The sequence below is a fragment of the Scyliorhinus torazame genome, chromosome 1 (assembly GCF_047496885.1).
Source record: "Scyliorhinus torazame isolate Kashiwa2021f chromosome 1, sScyTor2.1, whole genome shotgun sequence".
NCBI classification, from domain to species: domain Eukaryota; kingdom Metazoa; phylum Chordata; class Chondrichthyes; order Carcharhiniformes; family Scyliorhinidae; genus Scyliorhinus; species Scyliorhinus torazame.
In genome coordinates, this window is record NC_092707.1 from 410,278,106 (window position 1) to 410,299,732 (window position 21,627).

At 51.4% G+C, this 21,627-nt stretch overlaps 1 protein-coding gene and 1 pseudogene across 1 annotated transcript in view; one reads left to right on the forward strand and one right to left on the reverse strand.

Annotated features, from left to right (window-relative positions):
• Positions 1 to 245: 245 nt before the first annotated feature.
• Positions 246 to 10,715, reverse strand: LOC140423064 (neuronal acetylcholine receptor subunit alpha-2-like; annotated as a pseudogene).
• Positions 10,716 to 10,921: 206 nt separating this feature from the next.
• The window catches only part of LOC140423219 (uncharacterized), a 107,481-nt gene continuing 96,775 nt past the window's right edge, over positions 10,922 to 21,627 (forward strand). Inside the window, exons 1-2 of the mRNA XM_072507763.1 lie at positions 10,922 to 11,147; positions 17,087 to 17,158. Coding sequence (XP_072363864.1) covers positions 10,922 to 11,147; positions 17,087 to 17,158 — 298 coding nt within the window. The remainder of the gene's footprint in view (positions 11,148 to 17,086; positions 17,159 to 21,627) is intronic.

The window sequence follows — 21,627 nt, forward strand, 5'->3', positions numbered from 1 at the left end:
AGGAGTGGGTAAGGGGAGATCCGGGGGGGAGGGGGGATAAGGGGAGGTCCGCCGGGAGGGTGGGTAAGGGGGTGTCCGGGGTGGTGGGAGGGTAAGGGGGGGGGGTCCGGAGGGAGGGGTGGGTAAGGGGGGGTCCGAGGGGAGGGGTGGGTAAGGGGAGGGCCGGGGGGGAGGGGTGGGTAAGGGGAAGGCCGGAGGAGCGGGAATGTCAGCATGGTTCTGGATGTTGCTCACTGAGTGTTGACTCACTCCCTGACCACAGGCTCACTCTCCTCGAGCAGCCTGAGATTCGCTGGCAGTGAAATATCCTCACTGAGAAATGAAGACAGACTGTATAAAAAACAGGATATATAAATGGAGCGTAAGCACCGGGGCATCCTGTGTGTGTTGGGCGAGCGATGATGAACATTGGGGATAAAGACGGTGATGACTGTCATAATGTACATCTACATATATAATGGAGTGCAGACAGGCAATGATTGACACACAGGATGACCAATAAGCACACAGAACAGAGCAGCCAATCACCAGACAGGACACGACCACTATAAAGCCAGAGGGCAGCAGTTGTCCCGCTCTCTCGAGACCCAGCCTCTGAGACAGTCAGAGTTCGTGAGCTGGCCAGTGCAAATATGATGTAGCAGCTATTAAGTCTGGTTAGGCTAGTATCAGGTCTCCAGTCATGTCAGCATAGTATCAACCGCAGTTTCATAGATTTCATAGAATTTGCAGTGCAGAAGGAGGCCATTCGGCCCATCGAGTCTGCACCGGCTCTTGGAAAGAGCACCCCACCCAAGGTCCACACCTCCACCCTATCCCTTTAACCCAGTAACTCCATCCAACACTCAGGGCAATTTTGGACACTAAGGCAATTTAGCATGGCCAATCCACCTAACCCGCACATCTTTGTGTGGTGTTGGGTGTTCTGACACACAGATGAGCCAACACAGTTGCATATGGTACAACGCTTCTTTATTTAAACTCACTATTTACAGTTTGGTCTTTGCACTCTGCACGTGGGGGGCTCCCTGCTTGTGGTGTTTCAACAGCTCTTTCTTGTTCCCTTCTCCCCAGACCTACTGACCACCAGGTGTCGTGCTCGTGCTTTTTATGTGGTTGGTGTTCTTGTCTGTGATTGGTTGTGGTGTTGTGTACTCTGATTTGCCTGTTAGTGTGTCCATCATGATGTGTGTGTTTGAATATCATGACATCCCCCCTTTTTACAAAGATATGTGCCTACGTGGTATTAAATATGATCGTGACGTGAGTGCATCTAAGAGTGTGTGTGTGTCGTGTGCAGCATGTGTCTATGACGGAACTATGTACATGGGGCGATGTCGAGTGCGTCACATGAATCCAGTTGTACCATAACATAACAGAAATGCGAACGAGAGAAGAAGAAAAAAAAACTTGAACAGTTGTCCAGTCAGACGACATCTGGAACGATAAACAACAACAGGTTATCATGTAAAATTGTGCAACTTATTAAACATATGAACTGTGTTATAAGTCCAGTCTAATGGGTTTGCGACGAATTCGGGTTGACCGCCTCAAGGGTGGATCAAGAACCACCGGCTGCTGTGCAGGCATGGCCATGGGTGGCGATGGAAAGGGCGTGATGTGCGGCAGCTCCACAAAGTCATCCTCGGAAGCCTGTTGAGGATCTGGCGTGCTGTGTGGCTGTGAGCGTGGAAGTCGGCGAAGGGCGCGCCGATTGCGGCGACGCACGGAACCATCCGGCATGCGAACCAGGAACGAGCGGGGAGCCACTTGTCGGAGGACTTCGGCCGGTGCTGACCAGCCACCATACGGTTGATGGACGCGTACTTTGTCTCCGGAGGACAGGGGGGGCAGGTCCGTCGCTCGTGTGTCGTACCGACCTTTCTGGCGATCACGCTGCAGTTGCATGTTCCGAAGAACCGCCTCATGGTCTGTTGTCGGTGCCAGGACGGAAGGTACCGTCGTCCTGAGGGAGCGACCCATTAGTAGCTGCGCTGGCGAGAGGCCCGTGGATAACGGGGCCGATCGATAGGCCAGCAAGGCAAGGTTAAAGTCCGATCCGGCATCAGCCGCCTTGCACAGGAGCCGCTTTGCGATGTGGACACCCTTTTCAGCCTTCCCGTTCGATTGTGGATGCAGAGGGCTGGATGTCACATGAGTGAAACCATATGCTGCGGCAAAGGACGACCATTCACGGCTGGCAAAACAAGGTCCATTGTCTGACATGACAGTCCTTGGAATGCCATGGCGAGCAAACGTTTCCTTGCAGGCCCCAATGACTGCGGACGACGTCAGATCATGGAGAGGCATGACTTCCGGGTAGTTTGAGAAGTAGTCTATAATAACAATGTAATCTCTGCCGAGCGCGTGAAATAGGTCAACACCCACCTTCGCCCAGGGGGACGTCACCATCTCGTGTGGTAGAAGTGTTTCCGGAGGTTGCGCCGGCTGAAACCTCTGACAGGTTGTGCAGTTGAGCACCATGTTGGCTATGTCTTCATTAATACCCCGGCCAATATACCGCCTCCCGGGCCCTTCGTCTGCATTTTTCGACGCCCAAGTGGCCTTCGTGTAGTTGATGAAGAATCATCTGGCGCACGCTGTGTGGAATAACGATCCTATGCGATTTCATAAGGACCCCGTCTATATTGGTGAGATCATCTCGCACATTATAAAACTGGGGGCACTGCCCTTTTAGCCACCCTTCCGTCATGTGGCGCATCACTCGCTGCAGAAGAGGATCAGTCGCCGTCTCTGCGCGTATGTGGGCCAGACTAGGATCATCAGCTGGCAGATTTGCTGCTGTCAGAGTCACGTGTGCCTCAATTTGACGCACGAACCCCTCTGCATCTGGTGGTGTGCTCACTGCTCGGGAAAGAGTGTCCGCCACGATGAGTTCCTTCCCCGGAGTGTAGATCAGTTCAAAATCGTACCTCCTGAGTTTAAGTAAGATGCGCTGGAGGCGAGGAGTCATGTCGTTCAGGTCTTTGTTAATGATGTTGACCAGGGGGCGGTGGTCAGTTTCGACCGTGAATCGTGGCAGGCCATACACATAGTCGTGGAACTTGTCCAGTCCAGTTAACAAGCCCAGGCATTCTTTTTCGATTTGCGCGTAGCGCTGTTCGGTAGGGGTCATGGCTCGTGAGGCATACGCAACCGGGGCCCATGATGACGTGCTGTCTTTTTGCAGGAGTACCGCTCCAATACCAGATTGGCTGGCGTCTGTTGAGATCTTTGTAGGGCGAGTCGTGTCAAAGAAGGCCAGCACTGGTGCCGTGACCAGTTTGTGCTTGAGCTCCTCCCATTCCCGCTGATGCGATTGGTGCCAGTTGAATTCCGTCGATTTTTTTACGAGATGGCGCATATTTGTTGTATGAGAAGCCAGGTTGGGAATGAACTTCCCAAGGAAGTTGACCATGCCCAGGAATCTTAAGACAGCCTTCTTGTCAGCCGGTCGTGGCATGGCTGTGATGGCGCTAACCTTGTCTGCATCGGGACGGACCCCGGACCTTGAGATGTGGTCCCCGAGGAATTTCAGCTCCGTCTGGCCGAAAGCACACTTCGCACGGTTGAGACGCAGGCCATTTTGTCGTATGCGGGTAAAGACACGTCGAAGACGATGCATGTGTTCCTGCGGAGTGGTGGACCAAATGATGATATCGTCCACATATACACGTACCCCTTCGATGCCTTCCATCATCTGCTCCATAATGCGGTGGAATACTTCAGATGCCGAAATGATGCTGAATGGCATCCGGTTGTAGCAGAATCTGCCAAAAGGGGTGTTGAATGTGCATAGTCTTCGGCTGGCCGGGTCCAGTTGGATCTGCCAGAATCCTTTGGACGCATCCAATTTAGTGAATATCTTGGCTCGCGCCATCTCGCTGGTGAGGTCTTCTCGTTTCGGGATGGGATAGTGTTCCCGCATGATGTTGTTGTTCAGATCTTTTGGATCTATACATATACGGAGCTCGCCAGAGGGCTTCTTTACACAGACCATGGAGCTGACCCATGGCGTGGGCTCCGTGACCTTGGATAGGACCCCTTGGTCCTGACGAATCTGCAGTTGTGCCTTGAGGCGGTCTTTGAGAGGCGCAGGAACCCTGCGAGGTGCGTGAACGACAGGGATGGCATCCGGTCTGAGTCGAATCTTGTACGTGTGTGGCAATGTCCCCATGCCTTCAAAAACCTCCTGGTTGTGAGCGAGGAGGGAATGGAGATTCGCGTGGGACTCAGCATCCGGGAAGTCGGATATCTCATCTGGAGAGAGAGACATAATGCGCTGTACCAGGTGAAGGACCTTACACGCTTGTGCGCCCAGTAACGAGTCCTTTGATGAGCCCACAACTTCGAAGGGGAGTGTGGCCGTGTACCTCTTGTGAGTCACCTGTAGCTGGCAAGATCCTATGGACGGGATAACGTTCCCGTTATAGTCAACCATCTTAAGCCGGGATGGTGTGATGGGTGGTTTGACCTTCATGGCCTGGACTGCAGAGTAAGCAATCAGGTTGGCGGATGCGCCGGTGTCCAGACGGAAGGCGACGCGCGATCGGTTGACCGTCAGGGTGGCACACCACTCATCGGCTGGATTGATGGCATTGACCTTGTTGACATCAATGACGGCAACTCGGAAGGCATCCTGGTCATCTGCATCACTTAACTGGAAGTCTTGATGCTTGGGCTGGACGGTCCTGACTCGTGTGCGAGGTTGTCGAGGATGCGCCGGATCCATGGTTTGAGCCGCACGACAGCGGGCTGCGTAGTGGCCCATCATGGCACATCTGTGGCACTGTCGGTTTTTTGCAGGACATTGCCCTTTTAAGTGTAGACCTCCACAATTGCTGCACGTCATGACGTCACGGCGTTCGTTGCGCCACTGCGCATGCGCAGTGCGATCTTGCGGTGGGCGCGCCTGCGCAGTGCGTCCCTCGTTGTGGCCGTTATTTTTGGCGCGCACCTGCGCGGGAGACAGCGAAAAGCGCGGGAAGCGGCCGCTGTCGTCCGGGCCGTGGGTCGGGAAGAAATCGACGGCCTGGATGCGTTCGACGTCGTGGGCGGCCTGGCTTGCCGATTCGACGGCTGGGGACCCCCTCCGTGCCAACTCGGACGCCTGAAATCGGGCAAAACGGCAGGTAGCATTTTCATGGAGGACACAGGCTTCCACAGCAGACGCTAAGGTGAGGCTTTTCATTTTAAGAAGCTGCTGGCGTAGGCCACTAGAGGCAACGCCAAAAACAATCTGGTCCCTGATCATGGACTCTGTAGTGGTGCCGTAACCGCAGGACTGCGCTAGAATCCGGAGGTGCGTCAAAAAGGGTTGAAAAAGCTCCTCCTTACCTTGCAGGCGTTGCTGAAAGATGTATCTTTCAAAACTTTCGTTTACTTCAAATTGAAAGTGCTGGTCCAGTTTGAGGATGACCGTGTCATATTTGGCCTGGTTTTCGCCTTCTTCGAACACCAGTGAGTTAAAGACATCGGTTGCGTGCGGGCCTGCGTAGAAGAGGAGCATTGCAATCTTCGAATCATCCGAGACATTCTGTTTTTCGGTGGCACGGATGTACAGGTCAAATCGCTGCCTGTAGAGCTTCCAGTTGGTGCCTAGGTTCCCCGTGACTTGCATCGGCTGCGGTTTGCCGGTGTGGTCCATGTCCAGAATGGCAGGTTAGTAGGCAGGTATCGATCCACTCCTGTACCATGTGGTGTTGGGTGTTCTGACACACAGATGAGCCAACACAGTTGCATATGGTACAACGCTTCTTTATTTAAACTCACTATTTACAGTTTGGTCTTTGCACTCTGCACGTGGGGGGCTCCCTGCTTGTGGTGTTTCAACAGCTCTTTCTTGTTCCCTTCTCCCCAGACCTACTGACCACCAGGTGTCGTGCTCGTGCTTTTTATGTGGTTGGTGTTCTTGTCTGTGATTGGTTGTGGTGTTGTGTACTCTGATTTGCCTGTTAGTGTGTCCATCATGATGTGTGTGTTTGAATATCATGACACTTTGGACTGTGGGAGGAAACCGGAGCACCCGGAGGAAACCAACGCACACACGGGGAGGATGTGCAGACTCCGCACAGACAGTGACCCAAGCCGGGAATCGAACCTGGGACCCTGGAGCTGTGAAGCAATTGTGCTATCCACAATGCTACCGTGCTGCCCGTTGAACATGTTGAACATGTATAATAGTTTAGATGTTAAATAAAATCGTGTTGCATCTTATCAAGTGTTGGAGGTCAATCTCTCGCTACACTGCATCAAGTGCAGTCCACATCGACCCAGCCTACCCAACACATCATGGTGCCAGTGAGTGATGCTGAAAATTGACGGATCTACCTTGAGTGAATCAGCGTTAACCAGCAAACAGCGATCCGGTTACGTGGAAAACATCCGCCCTCCTCCGCAGCTCCGCATCGCCGGCAACCTCGGTGCAAATTGGAAGATCTTCAAACAAAAGTTCCAACTCTATCTAGAAGCCACCGACCTCGAGGCTGCATCGGACACCAGGAAGATCGCACTATTCCTCTCCACAGCCGGGGACCACGCCATCCACATCTACAACTCCCTCACATTCGCTGAAGGCGAAGACAAGACAAAATTTAAAACAGTCCCACTGAAGTTCGACAGCCACTGCGACATTGAGGTGAATGAGAGCTTTGAACGGTACGTTATCCAGCAGAGGCTTCAGGGTAAGGATGAACCTTTTCAATCCTTTCTGACACATCTCCGCATCCTCGTGCAGTCATGTAACGATGACTCGACCACTGATTCCATGATCCTGGATCAGATCGTTTTCGGGGTCCACTCCGTTTCCCTTCGGCAGCAGCTCCTGAAAGTCAAGCAGCTCACCCCCACCATCGCCATTGAAACGTGCGTTCTCCACGAACCATGCTAACAATCGGTACTCCCACATCAGGGCTGCAGAAACGGCAAAGCTAATCTCCCACGAGGAGGAACGGGTGCAGGCCATCGCACAAATGCAGGGCCTCAGTATCGACGAGAGTGGCAATTCCGCGCGCTTTTCCCGGGCCCCTGCACATGCGCGCCACGACCGAGGGGACGGCGAGACCGACGACCAGACTGCGCAGGTTCGTACGTCGTTCGACCGCACTGCGCATGCGCGATGGCGCACGGAACGTGCTGACGTTGGCGTCATGACGTGTCCGAATTGTGGCACCGCCCATTTAAAGCGGCAGTGTCCAGCGAAATCATGACGGTGTCTACAGTGTGGCAAGCTTGGCCACCACGCAGCCCTTTGCAGATCTGCTCCACTGCCCAGCATCCAGCGATCCCAGCCGCGGCGCAGAAGCATCCGTTCAATACAGCAGGCCATGCCAGACTCCGACCCCGACAGCCCAACAGATCCTGATGCTGCGTGCCTGAAATCTCCATACCGGGTGGGCATCATTACAAAGCATGCGCTGCCTTTCTCCAAGACAGCGACGCACCTCCCGATCCTCAGCGTGGATCCCGACGATGAGTGGTGTGCTGTCCTCACAGTCAACAAAACTTGCATCAGGTTCCAACTGGACACCAGCGCATTGGCGAACCTCATCTCCAAATCCGATCTCGACACCATCCGCGTCAGACCAAGCATTCTTCCACCGGCCTGCCAGCTCCTTGACTACAATGGCAATGCCATAGCTGCCAGTGGCTCATGCCAACTGTGATTTTCCAATAAGTAATTTAAAGCGACACTGCGATTTGAGACCGTGGGACCTGACAGAGCATCCCTGCTCGGTGCTCGGGCCTGCAAACTCCTGAACTTGGTTCAATGAGTCCACACCACGTCATCCTCACAGGCGACGGCCTCACCTGATGAGAACTTCCAGGCTGAAATTGATGACATCATCACACAGTACCACAGCGTGTTCGATGGAATGGGCACACTCCCATACCGATACAAAATCCTGCTCAAGCCAAACGCCACCCCTGTGATCCACGCACCACGTCGGGTGCCGGCACCCCTCAAGGACCACCTCAAGCAGCAGTTACAGGACCTCCAGGACCAGGGCATCATATCAAAGGTCACAGTACCCACGGACTGGGTCAGCTCCATGGTCTGCGTCAAGAAGCCGTCAGGGGAGCTTCGAATCTGCATCAACCCCAAGGATTTAAACCGCAACATCATGAGGGAACATTACCCGCTACCAAAACGAGAAGAGTTGACCAGCGAGATGGCTCATGCCAAACTCTTTACGAAGCTGGACGCCTCCAAGGGGTTCTGGCAAATAGAGCTGGAGGCATCCAGTCGCAAGCTGTGCACATTCAATACCCCGCTCGGTCGCTACTGCTACAACCGGATGCCTTTTGGCATCATCCCTGCCTCAGAGGTATTTCACCGCATCATGGAACAGATGATGGAGGGTATTGAGGGGGTGCGCGTGTATGTTGACAATGTCATAATCTGGTCTACAACTCCTCAAGAACACATCGATCGCCTCAAGCAGGTATTCCACAGAACCCATGAGCATGGCCTCCGACTCAACAGAGCAAAGTGCTCGTTCGGTCAATCAGAAATCAAATTCCTTGGTGACCGCATATCGCAGCAAGGCGTGCGGCTAGATGCTGACAAGGTCTCGCCGATCAACGCCATGAAGAACCCAGAGGACAAGAAGGCGGTCCTCCACTTTCTAGGGATGGTCAACTTCCTTGGGAAGTTCATTCCCAACATGGCGGCACACACCACAGCCCTCCGCCATCATGTCAAAAAGCGGAATTCCAGTGGCTGCCCGCTCATGAGAATGAATGGAGTGAGCTGAGGGCAAAACTCACCACAGCCCCGGTTCTGGCGTTCTTCGACCCGACCAAAGAGACCAAAATATCCACTGACCCAAGCCAGGACCTCACGTAACCTCCAGCCCCCACGACCCGCAGTCAAACGGGAAGGCCGAAAAAGGGGTCCATATCGTCAAGAGATTACTATGCAAGGCTGCAGACTCAGGCTCCGACTTCAACTTGGCGCTGCTGGCATACAGAGCATCCCCTCTGTCCACTGGGTTGTCTCCCGCACAAATGCTCATGAATCGCACTCTGCGAACAACGGTTCTAGACATCCATGTTCCAGACCTTGACCACCTCACGGTCACACAAAAGATGCAGCAGTCTCGGGCCCAACAGAAATCAGCAGACGACGCTCATGCCACGGATCTCCACAAGCTGGTCCCAACTGATCATGTTCGTGTGCAGTTGCCTGACGGCGGCTGGTCCACCACAGCTGTGGTGGTCAAGCAAGTGGCCCGAGATCGTTCCTCGTCCGCATGGCTGGTGGCTCCTTCCTACAACGCAACAGACGGGCGCTGCGCAGAGTTCCACGCCCGCCACCTAACCATGATGTCCCGCCTCACACAATTCTTCCTCCGGACGTGCCCTACCACGAGGCCACCGATCTACCAGCAATTCTGCCAACCTCTGTGACCACCGCATTGGCGGCAGTCTCGCCTATCCAGGTGCAGGCGGCCCCTGCTCCACCCTTGAGGCGGTCAACCAGAATTCGTCGCCCGCCGCAGAGACTAAACTTGTAGACTGAACTTTTGCACAACTGTGTTACCTTATCGTTTTGACCTCTGTAAATATCGTTTTTTACCATTTCATCTGCCCTACATCTGCTCTAGCGACACCTTCCTGTGTACATAAGGTCATTTTAGCACATTCTGTATATAGTCACACACATATACACATCCACACGCACAAGCACCTTAATATTTATTATCTCAACACACACAATACAAAAAAAAAGCGGGGAGATGTCATAATATACATCTGTGTATATAATGGAGTGCAGACAGGCTGTGATTGACACACAGGATGACCAGTAAGCACACAGAACAGAGCAGCCAATCACCAGACAGGACACGACCACTATAAAGCCAGAGGGCACCAGTTTTCCCCACTCTCTCGGGACCCAGCCTCTGAGACAGTCAGAGTTTGTGAGCTGGCCAGTGCAAACACCATGTGGTAGCTACTAAGCCTGGTTAGGCTAATATCAGGTCTCCAGTCAAGTCAGCATAGTGTCAACCCACAGTTGAACATCCTATAATAGTTTAGATGTTAAATAAAATCGTGTTGCATCTTATCAAGTGTTGGAGGTCTGTTTCTTGCTACACTGCATCAAGTGCAGTCCACATCGACCCAGCCTACACAACACATCAATGACAATGGAGAGGGTGACGAAGATCATGGTGAAGAGCAGGTATTTGCCAATTAAAGGGATGAGCAGGGAGGTGGAGGGGATGATCTCTGTTATAAGCAGCAGGAAGACAGTGAGGGAGAGCAACACTGATATACAAAGTGTGATCTCTCCACAGCCCGATGGTGAATAGAAGACCAGAACAGTTAGACAGGAGATGAGCAAACAGGGAATGATGAGGTTAATGATGTAGAAGAGGGGGAGCCTCCGTATAATGAAAGAGTATGTGATATCGACATCCACCTCAGAGCAACAGTCAGACTTATTGCTGTTGTAAATTCCCACAGCGTTGACTATTGCCCACTCGCCACTCTCTCAATAGTCCCTGAGACCCACGTTCCTGCCCATGCTCCTCAAATCAATCTTGGACTTGTCGTGGGTCCAGGAGCCAAATTTCATTTTGCAATTCTGCTGGTCGAATGGGAAGAATGTGACGTCAATGCTGCAGGAGCTCTTGTAGATGGCTGGGGGCACCCACTGAAATCTGCGCATGGTGTAGAGGTGAGACTTTGTCATGTGTGTCAGCAAACTTCCCGTCTGCACTGAAACAAGCAAACGCAACAGGTTTGTGTAGTTGTCAGGACCAGAGAGTACTATCATTAAGACACAGCTGGTATTTTAACTTTCAGAGAATTAATCCTTGCTGAATACAATCTATCCGTCTCCCTCTACGGTGCAATCCTTGCAGTTTATGCAATCAATCTGAATTAATGAGCTGTTAATTTTGCATTGATTAAAATGGATATAACTGAGATAGTTTGCCCTCTGAAATCAGTGCCGATTCGGACTATTGAGCAAGATGTGCCTGGGGTTAATGTGCTGTTTCCACTGAGTGAAATCTCCGCTATCAAAGCTGATCTCTGCATTTCAGCAAAAATGGACCAACAGGATAATAGGTCCATAAAAATGAAATTAAATCTTTCAATCTGTCAAACAAGCATGAAGTCTCTTGAGACAAGAGGAAGTAATTGACTTGCAATTCATTTTGAAACCATTCTCAGGGTGTGGGGTTTGGAGAGAAGATTGACATTTCTCATGTGGTTGAACATGTGGTTGACTCTGAAATGGCCGAGCAAGCCGCTCAGTTGTATTCAACCGCTGGGCTCAATATAAGAGAGAGGCATAAAGCGCACACTCAGTAAGCTTAGCGCATGTGACGTAGAGACAGCCTGAGTGAGTGAGAGAGCCCGAATGAGGATTGAAATTTGGTAATTTCGAGCAGCGTGGTAATTTGGTGAAAAGTGGGAGGAGGTGCTTTTTCCCTTTCGTTTTGTTTTCTTTCTTCTGGCTTTGTAACTGTTAATCTGCAGGGAGAAATCCAGAGAGCATCCTGGGAAGGTAAGTGATCTAACGACCTTTTCAAATTATGGGGGGAAAACTGAAGTGACATCACAGTAAAGCTGTGACCTGATTGGCTGGTAGGGAATCTGTTAAATTTGAAGAAAAAAAGTTGGAAAAATCTATAAAACTAGTTGATTAATGAGGTAGAGGAGTAACTAAACCTGAGGGCAGAGATTAGTACTTAGCATTTAATTTTGCAGTAAATATCGAGCGCCGGGGCCATGTTGTTAATTGTAACCTATTCTAAAAATAAGTTCAAGTGTTTATTTTGAATTAATTAACTAGTGCGTAAATGTGACTCAGCTGGGTGCTGTGCTCTAACTGTGAGATGTGGCAGACCTGTGACACTTACAGCGTTCCCGTCGACTACGTCTGCAGCAAGTGTAACCAATGACAGCTCCTCACAGACTGCGTGGTTCGGTTGGAGCGGCAGGTGGGTGCACTTGGAGCATGAAGGTGGCAGAAAGCATCATAGATAGGAGTTAAAGAGATATGGTCACACCCAAGGTGCAGGCAGACAGAAGGGTGACCATTAGAAAGGGCAGGCTATCAGTACAGGAATCCCCTCTCTAACAGGTATTCCGTTTTGGATACTGTTGGTGGGATAGCCTAAAAGGGCAAACAACAGCCAGAACAGTGGCACTACAACTGCCTCTGTTGCTCAGCAGGGGAGAGCAAAGTGCAGGAGAGTGATAGTTAAGGGGACTCTATAGTAAGGGGCACAGATAGGCACTTCTGTGGACGTGAAAGAGACTCCAGGATTGTGTGTTGCCTCCCTGGTGCCAGAGTCAAAGATGTCTCTGAATGAACACAGGACATTCTGAAGGGGGAGGGTGAACAGCCAGAGGTCGTAGTACACATAGGTACTAACGGCATAGGAAGGAAGGGCGGTGAGGTCCTGCAGAAGGAGTTCAGGGAGTTAGGCAGCAAACTAAAAAGCAGGACCTCTAGAGTTGTAATCTCAGGATTACTTCCTGTGCCAGGTGCCAGTGAGGCTGGAAATAGGATAGTGCAGCTCAACACGTGGCTAAGTTGGTGGTGTAGGAGGAAGGGTTTCAGATTTTTGTACCATTGGGATCTCTTCCGGGGCAGGTGGGACCTGTACAAGAAGGACGTGTTGCATCTCAACTGGAGTGGCATCAATATCCTGGCTGGGAGGTTTGCAAGTGTCACTCGAGGGGATTTGCACTATTTTGGCAGGGGAGTGGGAACCAGAGCGTTAGCGTAGGAGGTGTAATAACTGAAGGGCAAATTGCGAACAAAAATAAGAGGACAACATCACCCTCAGGCAGAGCAAAAAAGGTGACAAGTGTGAGAAGGGAGGTGGTCAATGCAGGACTGAACGTGTTGTACCTAAATGCACGCAGTAGACAGAAGAAGCTAAATAAGCTTGTTGCGCACATTGAAATTGGCCGGAACGATGTAGAGTTGAGGAATCGCCAAGGTAAAAAGACCCTGATGGGAGTTATGTACAGACCCCCTAGCAGGAGACAGGATGTGGGGCAGAAAATAAATCAGGCGATAGAAACGGCTGTAAAAAAGCCAATGTCACAATAATCATGTGGAACTTTAATATGTGCGTGGACTGGGAAAATCAGGTTGGTCGTGGATCCCAGAAAAAGGAATTTGTGGAATGTCTAAAAGATGGATTTTTTGGAGCAGCTTGTGACAGAGCCGACCAGGGAACATGCAATTCTGGATTTGGTGATGTGTAATGAGGCAGACTTGATTAGGGAACTTAAGGTGAAGGAACCCTTAGGGAGCAGTGACCACAACATGATAGAATTTACCCTGCAGTTGGAGAGGGAGAAGCTGAATCAGATGTAACGGATTACAATTAAATAAGGGTAACGCAAAAACATGAGGGAGGAGCTGGTCAGAGTTGATTGGAAAAAGCGACTAGCAGGGAAGACAGTGGAACAGCAATGGCAGGAGTTTTTGGGGTTATTCGGGAGGCACAACAGAAATTCATCCCGAGGAGGAGGAAAGGCAGCACGGTAGCATGGTGGTTAGCACAATTGCTTCACAGCTCCAGGGTCCCAGGTTCGATTCCGGCTTGGGTCACTGTCTGTGCGGAGTTTGCACGTTCTCCCCGTGTGTGCGTGGGTTTCCTCCGGGTTCTCCGGTTTCCTCCCACAGTCCAAAGATGTGCGGGTTAGGTGGATTGGCCATGCTAAATTGCCCATAGTGTCCAAAATTGCCCGTAGGGTGGGGTTACTGGGTTATGGGGATTAGGTGGGGTTACTGGGTTATGGGGATAGGGTGGAGGTTTGGACCTTCGGCAGGGTGCTCTTTCCAAGAGCCGGTGCAGACTCGATGGGCCGAATGGCCTCCTTCTGCACTGTAAATTCTATGTCTATGTCTATGTCTATGAAACATGCTGAGGGGAGGACAAGGCAGCCATGGCTGACGAGGGATGTCAAGGACAGCATAACATTTTTAAAAAGCATACAAAGTGACGAGGATTAGTGGGAATCCAGAGGATTGGGAAGCCTTTAAAAGCAAGCAGAGGACAACCAAAAAAGCAATAAGGGGGAGAAGATGAAGTATGAGTGCAAGCTAGCTAGTAATATAAAGGAAGGTAGGAAGAGTTTTTACAATATATAAAAGGTAGGCGAGAGGCAAAAATAGACATTGGACCGCTAGAAAATGTGGCTGGAGAGGTAATAATAGGAAACAAAGAAATGGCAGCGGAACTGAATAGTTACTTTACATCAGTCCTGACGGTGGAAGACACCAGTGGGATGCCAGAGCTCCAGGAGAATCAGGGGGCAGAGGTGAGTGCAGTGACCATTACTAAGGAGAAGGTTCTGGGGAAACTGAAAGGTCTGAAGGTGGATAAATCACCTGGACTGGATGGACTACACCCCAGGGTTCTAAAAGAGAAGCTGAGGAGATTGTGGAGACATTGGTGGTGATCTTTCAGGAATCACTGGAGGCAGGAAGGATCCCAGAGGTCTGGAAAGTGGCTAATGTAACACCGCTGTTTAAGAAGGGAGGGAGGCAGAAGACAGGAAATTATAGACTGGTTAACTGACTTCGCTCATTGGTAAGATCTTAGAGTGCATTATTAAAGATAAGGTCGCGGAGTACTTGGGGGTGCAGGAGAAAATAGGACTGAGTCAGCACGGCTTCGTCAAAGGGAGGTCATGTCTGACAAATCTGTTAGAGTTCTTTGAGGAAGTAACAAGGAAGTTAGACAAAAGAGAACCAGCGGACGTGATTTATTTAGATTACCAGAAGGCCTTTGACAAGGTGCCGCATTGGAGACTGTTAAATAAGATAAGAGCCCATGGTGTGAAGGGTAAGATACTGCCAGGGACAGAGGATTGGCTGACTGGCAGAAGGCAGAGAGTGGGGATAAAGGGGTCTTTTTCAGGATGGCAGCCGGTGACTAGTGGTGTGCCTCAGGGGTCGGTGCTGGGTCCACAACATTTCACAATGCACATTGATGATCTGGAAGAAGGAACTGAAGGCACGGTTGTTCAGTTTGCAGATGATACAAAGATCTGTAGAGGGACAGGTGGTATTGAGGAAGCAGGGGGGGCTGCAGAAGGATTTGGACAGGCTATGAGAGTGGGCAAAGGAGTGGAATACAATGTGGAAAAGTGTGAGGTTATGTACTTTGGAAGGAGAAATTGAGGCGTAGACTATTTACTAAATGGGGCGATGCTGAGGAAATCAGAAGCACAAAGGGACTTGTGAGTCCTTGTTCATGATTCTCCGAAGGTTAACGTGCAGGTTCAGTCGGCAGTTAAGAAGGCAAATGCAATGTTAGCATTCATGTCGAAAGGGCTAGAATACAAGACCAGGGATGTGCTTCTGAGGCTTAATAAGGCTCTGGTCAGACCCCATTTGGAGTATTGTCAGCAGTTTTGGTCCCCGTATCTGAGGAAGGATGTGCTGGCCTTGGAAAGGGTCCAGAGGTGGTTCACAAGAATGATCCCTGGAATGAAGAGCTTGTTGTATGAGGAACGGTTGAGGACTCTGGGTCTGGACTTGTTGAAGTTTAGAAGGATGAGGGGGATTGTCTTGAAACGTACAGGATACTGCGAGGCCTGGATAGAGTGGACGTGGAGAGGATGTTTCCACTTGTAGGAAAAACTAGAAGCAGAGGACACCATCTCAGACTAAAGGGATGATCCTTTAAAACAGAGATGAGGAGGAATTTCTTCAGCCAGAGGGCGGTGAATCTGTGGAACTCTTTGCCGCAGAAGGCTGTGGAGGCCAAATCACTGAGTGTCTTTAAAACAGAGATAGATAGGTTCTTGATCAATGAGGGGATCAGGGGTTATGGGGAGAAGGATGGAGAATGGGGATGAGAAAAATATCAGCCATGATTGAATGGCGGAGCAGATTCGATGGGCCGAGTGGCCTAATTCTGCTCCTATGTCTTATGATCTTATGGAACACCACGACGTACAAGGCTCGGATCAAGTTCTGGAGACTGCCTGTGTTTATTGTGTGTCCCTCTGTCAGTGAATGAAGATATATTTTTCCCACCCCCATCTCTACAGGACACTGTGGAGGGTCCACACTCTGCAATCACCCTTGGATCATCACAATATCACAAGGACAGTGAGGCTCCACTTTGATGCAGAAAATGGTGCTTCCCCTTTCTGGCCCGGTTTGCACTTCTTGTTCTGAGAAGGCAGGACTGAACTCTGGAAGATTAACCAATCCCATTCCCGGCAGAGAGCCTGTCCCTTTGATCGGCAGCTTGGGAGATGATGAGGATGTTCCTGACTGTATTCTGTCTGTGAAACAGATCTGGTGAGAGCACAGGCTGACATTCTACAGCAGCAGTGAAGCTCATGTGTCAGCCTGGCTCAGTTTGGGGCACTTGTATCCCTCAGTCAGAAAGCGGTGGTTTTAGCTGCCTTTTCAGGAAGTTGAGCTCTCAATTAAAGCTGCCATTCTGGGAAATGAGAGAGAGAAAAGCATTGTGTCATCATTCAGATGTGTTGCTGCATTGAGACAGCGACATTGAGCTGACCGATTGGGTGATTCAGTCCAATATTAAACACCCCAAACAACAATTTTAAAATGAACAGGACACGCCCTCGATCTCCTGACCATCATTTGTGCTTCAGCTCGATGTATAGATTAATTCAATCCACCCCAAACACACCCAATTAATGTACAGATTAATTCAATCCACCCCAAACACACCCACTTAATGTCCAGACTGTCACTCAAACCCATTGTCACATTAAATGAGTAACAGAGAGGAATGGGAAAACCGAGTTTTCTGACCCGTGTTCCCAGTCTGTGTAACTCTGTGTCAGGTGCATTGAACATTCTCAATGTGGTGATAAATTCTGCTGTAACTCTCATGTCCAGTTTGAATGTTCTAACTCTAGAATTCACACAAGTTACAGGTGCAGAGACACCGCAGCACAAACCAGGGAGAGTTCTTTTAGAACAAGTTAAACTTCTCCAAACCAAACTAAAACTTGTACTTACCCCCAGAAACACAGAGTGACAGAGTCACAGCAAAAAGAGTTTTACTGATCATCTCAACAGAATAACAATCCTCTTTATCCACACCGTTTATTGCAGGTCCAGTAAATACATTGAAACACAAAGTGTCCCAGCCGACAGAAGCTGCTTTAATCTCCTTTTTCACAGGAGGTAACGAAGTTAAAGAGGAAGCAGCGACAATGAGCCAATAGCTGCTCCCCTTCTGGGTGGATTTTGATAAGTGACGTTTCTGATTCACTGAGTGCAAGTTGCCCACATTAAGTTGGTTTAACACGAAGAGTTCACCCAGCGAGGGACACATTTGCTGCAAAAACGTAAATGGTTGAAACATGTTTTGAAAATCACTGAAACCAAACTCTTCTCCTCATGGGGCTCCCACTGGGGTCTGCATGTGGCACTGCACCCCACCAGGGGGCAAGGCCGTGTTCCTCTAACCCCCCTCCCCCACCCCCGTGCTGCCTGAGGGATCCCCTCGACTGCCTCTCACCTGCCCAAACCTAAGGGGAAGCCCATTGACCTGCCGTCAGCAAGGTGTGAATATTGACTGAGGGGGTAATCACGTGGTGGGGGGGCCGCTAATAAGATTTAATTGGGTGGAAATGTATTCAACTGTGGTTCAGGCCCCTGGTGAGGGGCTTGGAGAGTCGGGAATCGCCATCTCTCCATGGGAATCGCATTTCCCGATTCCCGCGGGATTTTCAGTTCGTGCCGCTGATCCCACGCACGTGGCTCGTGCAGGCTTCAAATCCCCCCCAGAGACAAAGATGTGACGGACACAAGGCAACGGGACTGTGAGTTTCATCATTCCGGAATAAAAGGAGCTGATAGTGGCACAAAGATAAGACAGCAGAATGTGTTCATATCCGGACAAAGATCAGTGCTCAGTGAAAGCAAAACTGAAGAACAAGTGACAGGTGGCCCTGTGGGGGATGGGAGGGGGGTTTACATTGGGACAGACAAAGTTGTTGAACTCAGTGTTAAGACCAGAAAGCTGTAAGCTGCCCAATCGGAAGAGGAGGTTCTGTTTCTCCAGTTTGTATTGGGCTTCACTGGAACATTGCAACAGGCCAAGGACGGACATGTGGACATGAGAGCAAGATGCTGAGCTGAAATGACAAGAGACAGGAAGGTTGGGTCATTCTTGCAGACTGAGTGAAGGTGTTCCGCAAAGCGGTCACCCAGTCTGCATTTAGTCTCTCCAGTGTAGAGGAGACCACATTGGGAGCAGCAAATACAACAAACCAAATTGAAGGGGGTGAAGTGAAAGATTGCTGGACCTGAGAGGAGTGTTTGAGGCCTTGGACAGGGAGCAGGTACAGGGGCAGGGGTTACACCTTCTGTGATTACAAGGGAAGGTGGTGTGGGAAGGGGATGAGGATTTGGGGGTGCTGGAGGAAGGGAGCAGGGTGTCACAGAGGGAGTGGTCCCTGCGGAATGCTGATGGGGGTGCTGGAGGAAGGGAGCAGGGTGTCACAGAGGGAGTGGTCCCTGCGGAATGCTGATGGGGGTGTTGGGAAGATGTGTCTCCTGCTGCCATCCTGCTGGAGCTGGTGGAAATGGCGGAGGATGATCCTCTCAATGTTGGGGCTGGTGGGTGTAAAGTGAGGACAAGCGAGACCCTGTCATAGTTCTGGAGGGAGGGAGAGGAAGGGGTGAGGGCAGGGGTGTGGGGAATGGGTCAGACACAGTTGAGAGCCGTGTTGAGCACAGGGGAAACCTCATTGAGGAAAAAGGCAGAGATATCCGAAGCGCTGTATTTGAAGGTGGCATCATCAGAACAGATGGAACGGCGGTGAAGAAACCGGGAGAATGGGATGGAATCCTTACAGGGAGCGGGGTGTGAGGAGCTGTATTCGATGTGGTTCTGGGAGTCACTGGTCTTGTAATGTATTTGTCCCCTTCCGTCCTGACCTCAATGAATCCCGGTCCCAGAATTTTAAATGGATATTCCGGGCAGAATTTTCCGATTTTTTGACTGGGTGTGACTTTGGGCTGGAAAAGTGGTGAGTAACCCGGCAGATCCATTGGCGACTTTTCCCGCCATATTATTCAAAACTTAGTTGAGAAAACTGCAGAAGGCAGATCCCAGGCCATCATGCTGGAGGGGGGGGGGGGGGTGAGAGGGGGGGGGGGGGGGGGGGGGGAGGTGGGGGGGGGGGGGGGGGGGAGATTAATCATAACTTTTACATGTTCATATCCTGGTACTATCATTACTGATTCGTCAGTGAGGGTCAGAACTAACCCGTGTCCCACAGTGTGGCCAGTGATATGCTCAGCACATTCGGGCCTGGGGGTCATCCTTGGACTTGTGGTTGTGACCGAGCCGGAGCTCGCCGGTGTCACAGTGGTGGTGGTCGGTTTCTGCCTGGTCCCCACCCTGATCTGGTGGGGTCCTTGCTTCCTACAATAACCCACCCGATTCTCGGGCTCCTGTGCTGACTGGCTGCCTACCTCACTTCCCTGATACAAAACTGTTAATCTATCACATATCATCTCATGATTTTCATTGCGGTGAGGTGCGTGGCAGGGATCGAGACAGTGAATCTCCAGGCGGTTCCCTATAACTTTATATTTCACAATCGGGCGATTCGGGCCATCGAGGGCATTTAACGTTTTCTGATGGGTCATTTTAAAAACCAATGTCATCCTGCCTGGGGGCAAAGGTCCTGCATCCCAGCGTTCCGTATCACCGGGAATTCCCATGATCCTGGGTTCCCAACTGAGAAAGGGCCAAGATATTTCGGAATTGCAATAATTTGTATAAGCTGCCTCCAGGGACGTATAGAATCCCCTTTGTGCAGACATCCTGGGCGAAATTCTCCACCAATGGCGCGATGTCCGCCGACTGGCGCCAAAAACGGCGCCAATCAGACGGGCATCGCGCCGGCCCAAAGGTGCGGAATGCTCCGCACCTTTGGCGGCCTAGCCCCAACATTGAGGGGCTAGGCCGACGCCGGGTGATTTCCACCCCGCCAGTTGGCGGAAATGGCGTTTGTTGCCCCGCCAGCTGGCGCGGAAATGCGGCGCATGCGCGGGAGCGTCAGCTAGCGCCGACAGTTTCCCGCGCATGCGCAGTGGGGAGAGTCTCTTCCACCTCCGCCATGGTGGAGGCCGTGGCGGAGGCGGAAGGGAAAGAGTGCCCCCACGGCACAGGCCCGCCCGCGGATCGGTGGGCCCCGATCGCGGGCCAGGCCACTGTAGGGGCACCCCCCGGGGTCAGATCGCCACGCGCCCCCCCCCCCCAGGACCCGGGAGACCGCCCACGTCACCTGGTCCCGCCGGTAAATACCAGGTTTGATTTACGCCGGCGAGACAGGCAGTTTCTGGGCGGGACTTCGGCCCATCCGGGCCGGAGAATTGAGCGGGGGATCATGCCAACCGGCGCGGCCCGATTCCCGCCCCCGCCCAATCTCCGGTACCGGAGACATCGGCGGTGGGCGGGATTCACGGCGGCCAACGGCCATTCTCTGACCCGGCGGGGGGTCGGAGAATGACGCTCCTTGAGTCCCATCATAATATAAACCTATACCACTCCTTCCCTTGCATCTCGCACAACATTTACAGCAGCCCGACACACCCTCGGGACATTAGTATACATGCGATCATTGTTTTTGTGTCAGTGATGTCCGGCTCCTTCCGTGTCCATGGTGAGGAGGTCGATGTCGATGGTCGTAACCAGAGATGAAGTGGGGCCCTAAAGTGTGCTAGCAATAGAATCCTGTGGGGACAAACAAATGCCTTCCGGCGCTCAATTAGTATTCTATCATTCGCATAATTTCCCCTCCTCCCTGGAATACATCCTCTCCGTGCCTTTGTCACATATCCTGAGACACTGTGGTGGCCCAGCTACAAACCCAGATAATTCCTGTTACAAGTGCAGCAGCTGCCAATGCCATGGCGACCGCCTGCTCCTTGGATCCGCTGACCCACCGGAGGGTTCTCTCAGTCTTTGTGACTATGGGACTACTCATGAGGGGATGGTTTCACTGTGTCCAGTGCCGCCACCGCGGACTGGGTTTCTCGTCTATTAAGGTACATGTTTGTCCAGCAATGATTACTGCATCGGGTCCCTCCCATCGAACCCCGAGTCCCTTTTTACCTGTCATGAGTTTGACCATGACCCTATCCCCTGGTGTTGGTAGTTTTGGGGTAACCGTTCCAGTCAGTTTGGTCCAATCTCTCTGCTGTTGCTGTGCAATTACCTGACCCTTAAGGACATGCAGGCGGTTTACCAGATCTTTCATACATCGCAGTACAGTTCCTTTGTTTATCTCGAGTTCCGCCCCTCCAGTTATCAGCTCCTCCGGGAGGCGCATTGCTCTTCCTGTCATTAGCTGAAAAGGGGCTAGACATGTTCCCCGGGCGGGGGCGGCTCTTTGTCGCAACAATATTGCCGGCAGGGCCCGTACCCAATTATCCCCTTCCTGCAATATAGCTTTGGCCAGGCAGTTTTTAAGGTTCATCCGCTCCACCATTCCCGAGCTCTGAGGATGGGATGGGATGAGGAATCTTTGCTGGATTCCCAAAACTTTACAGTCCTCTTTCATGGCTTTTCCCATGAAATGGGCCCCTGGGTCAGGATCCAGTTTGAGGGGCACCCCCCCCCCCCCCCCCCCCAC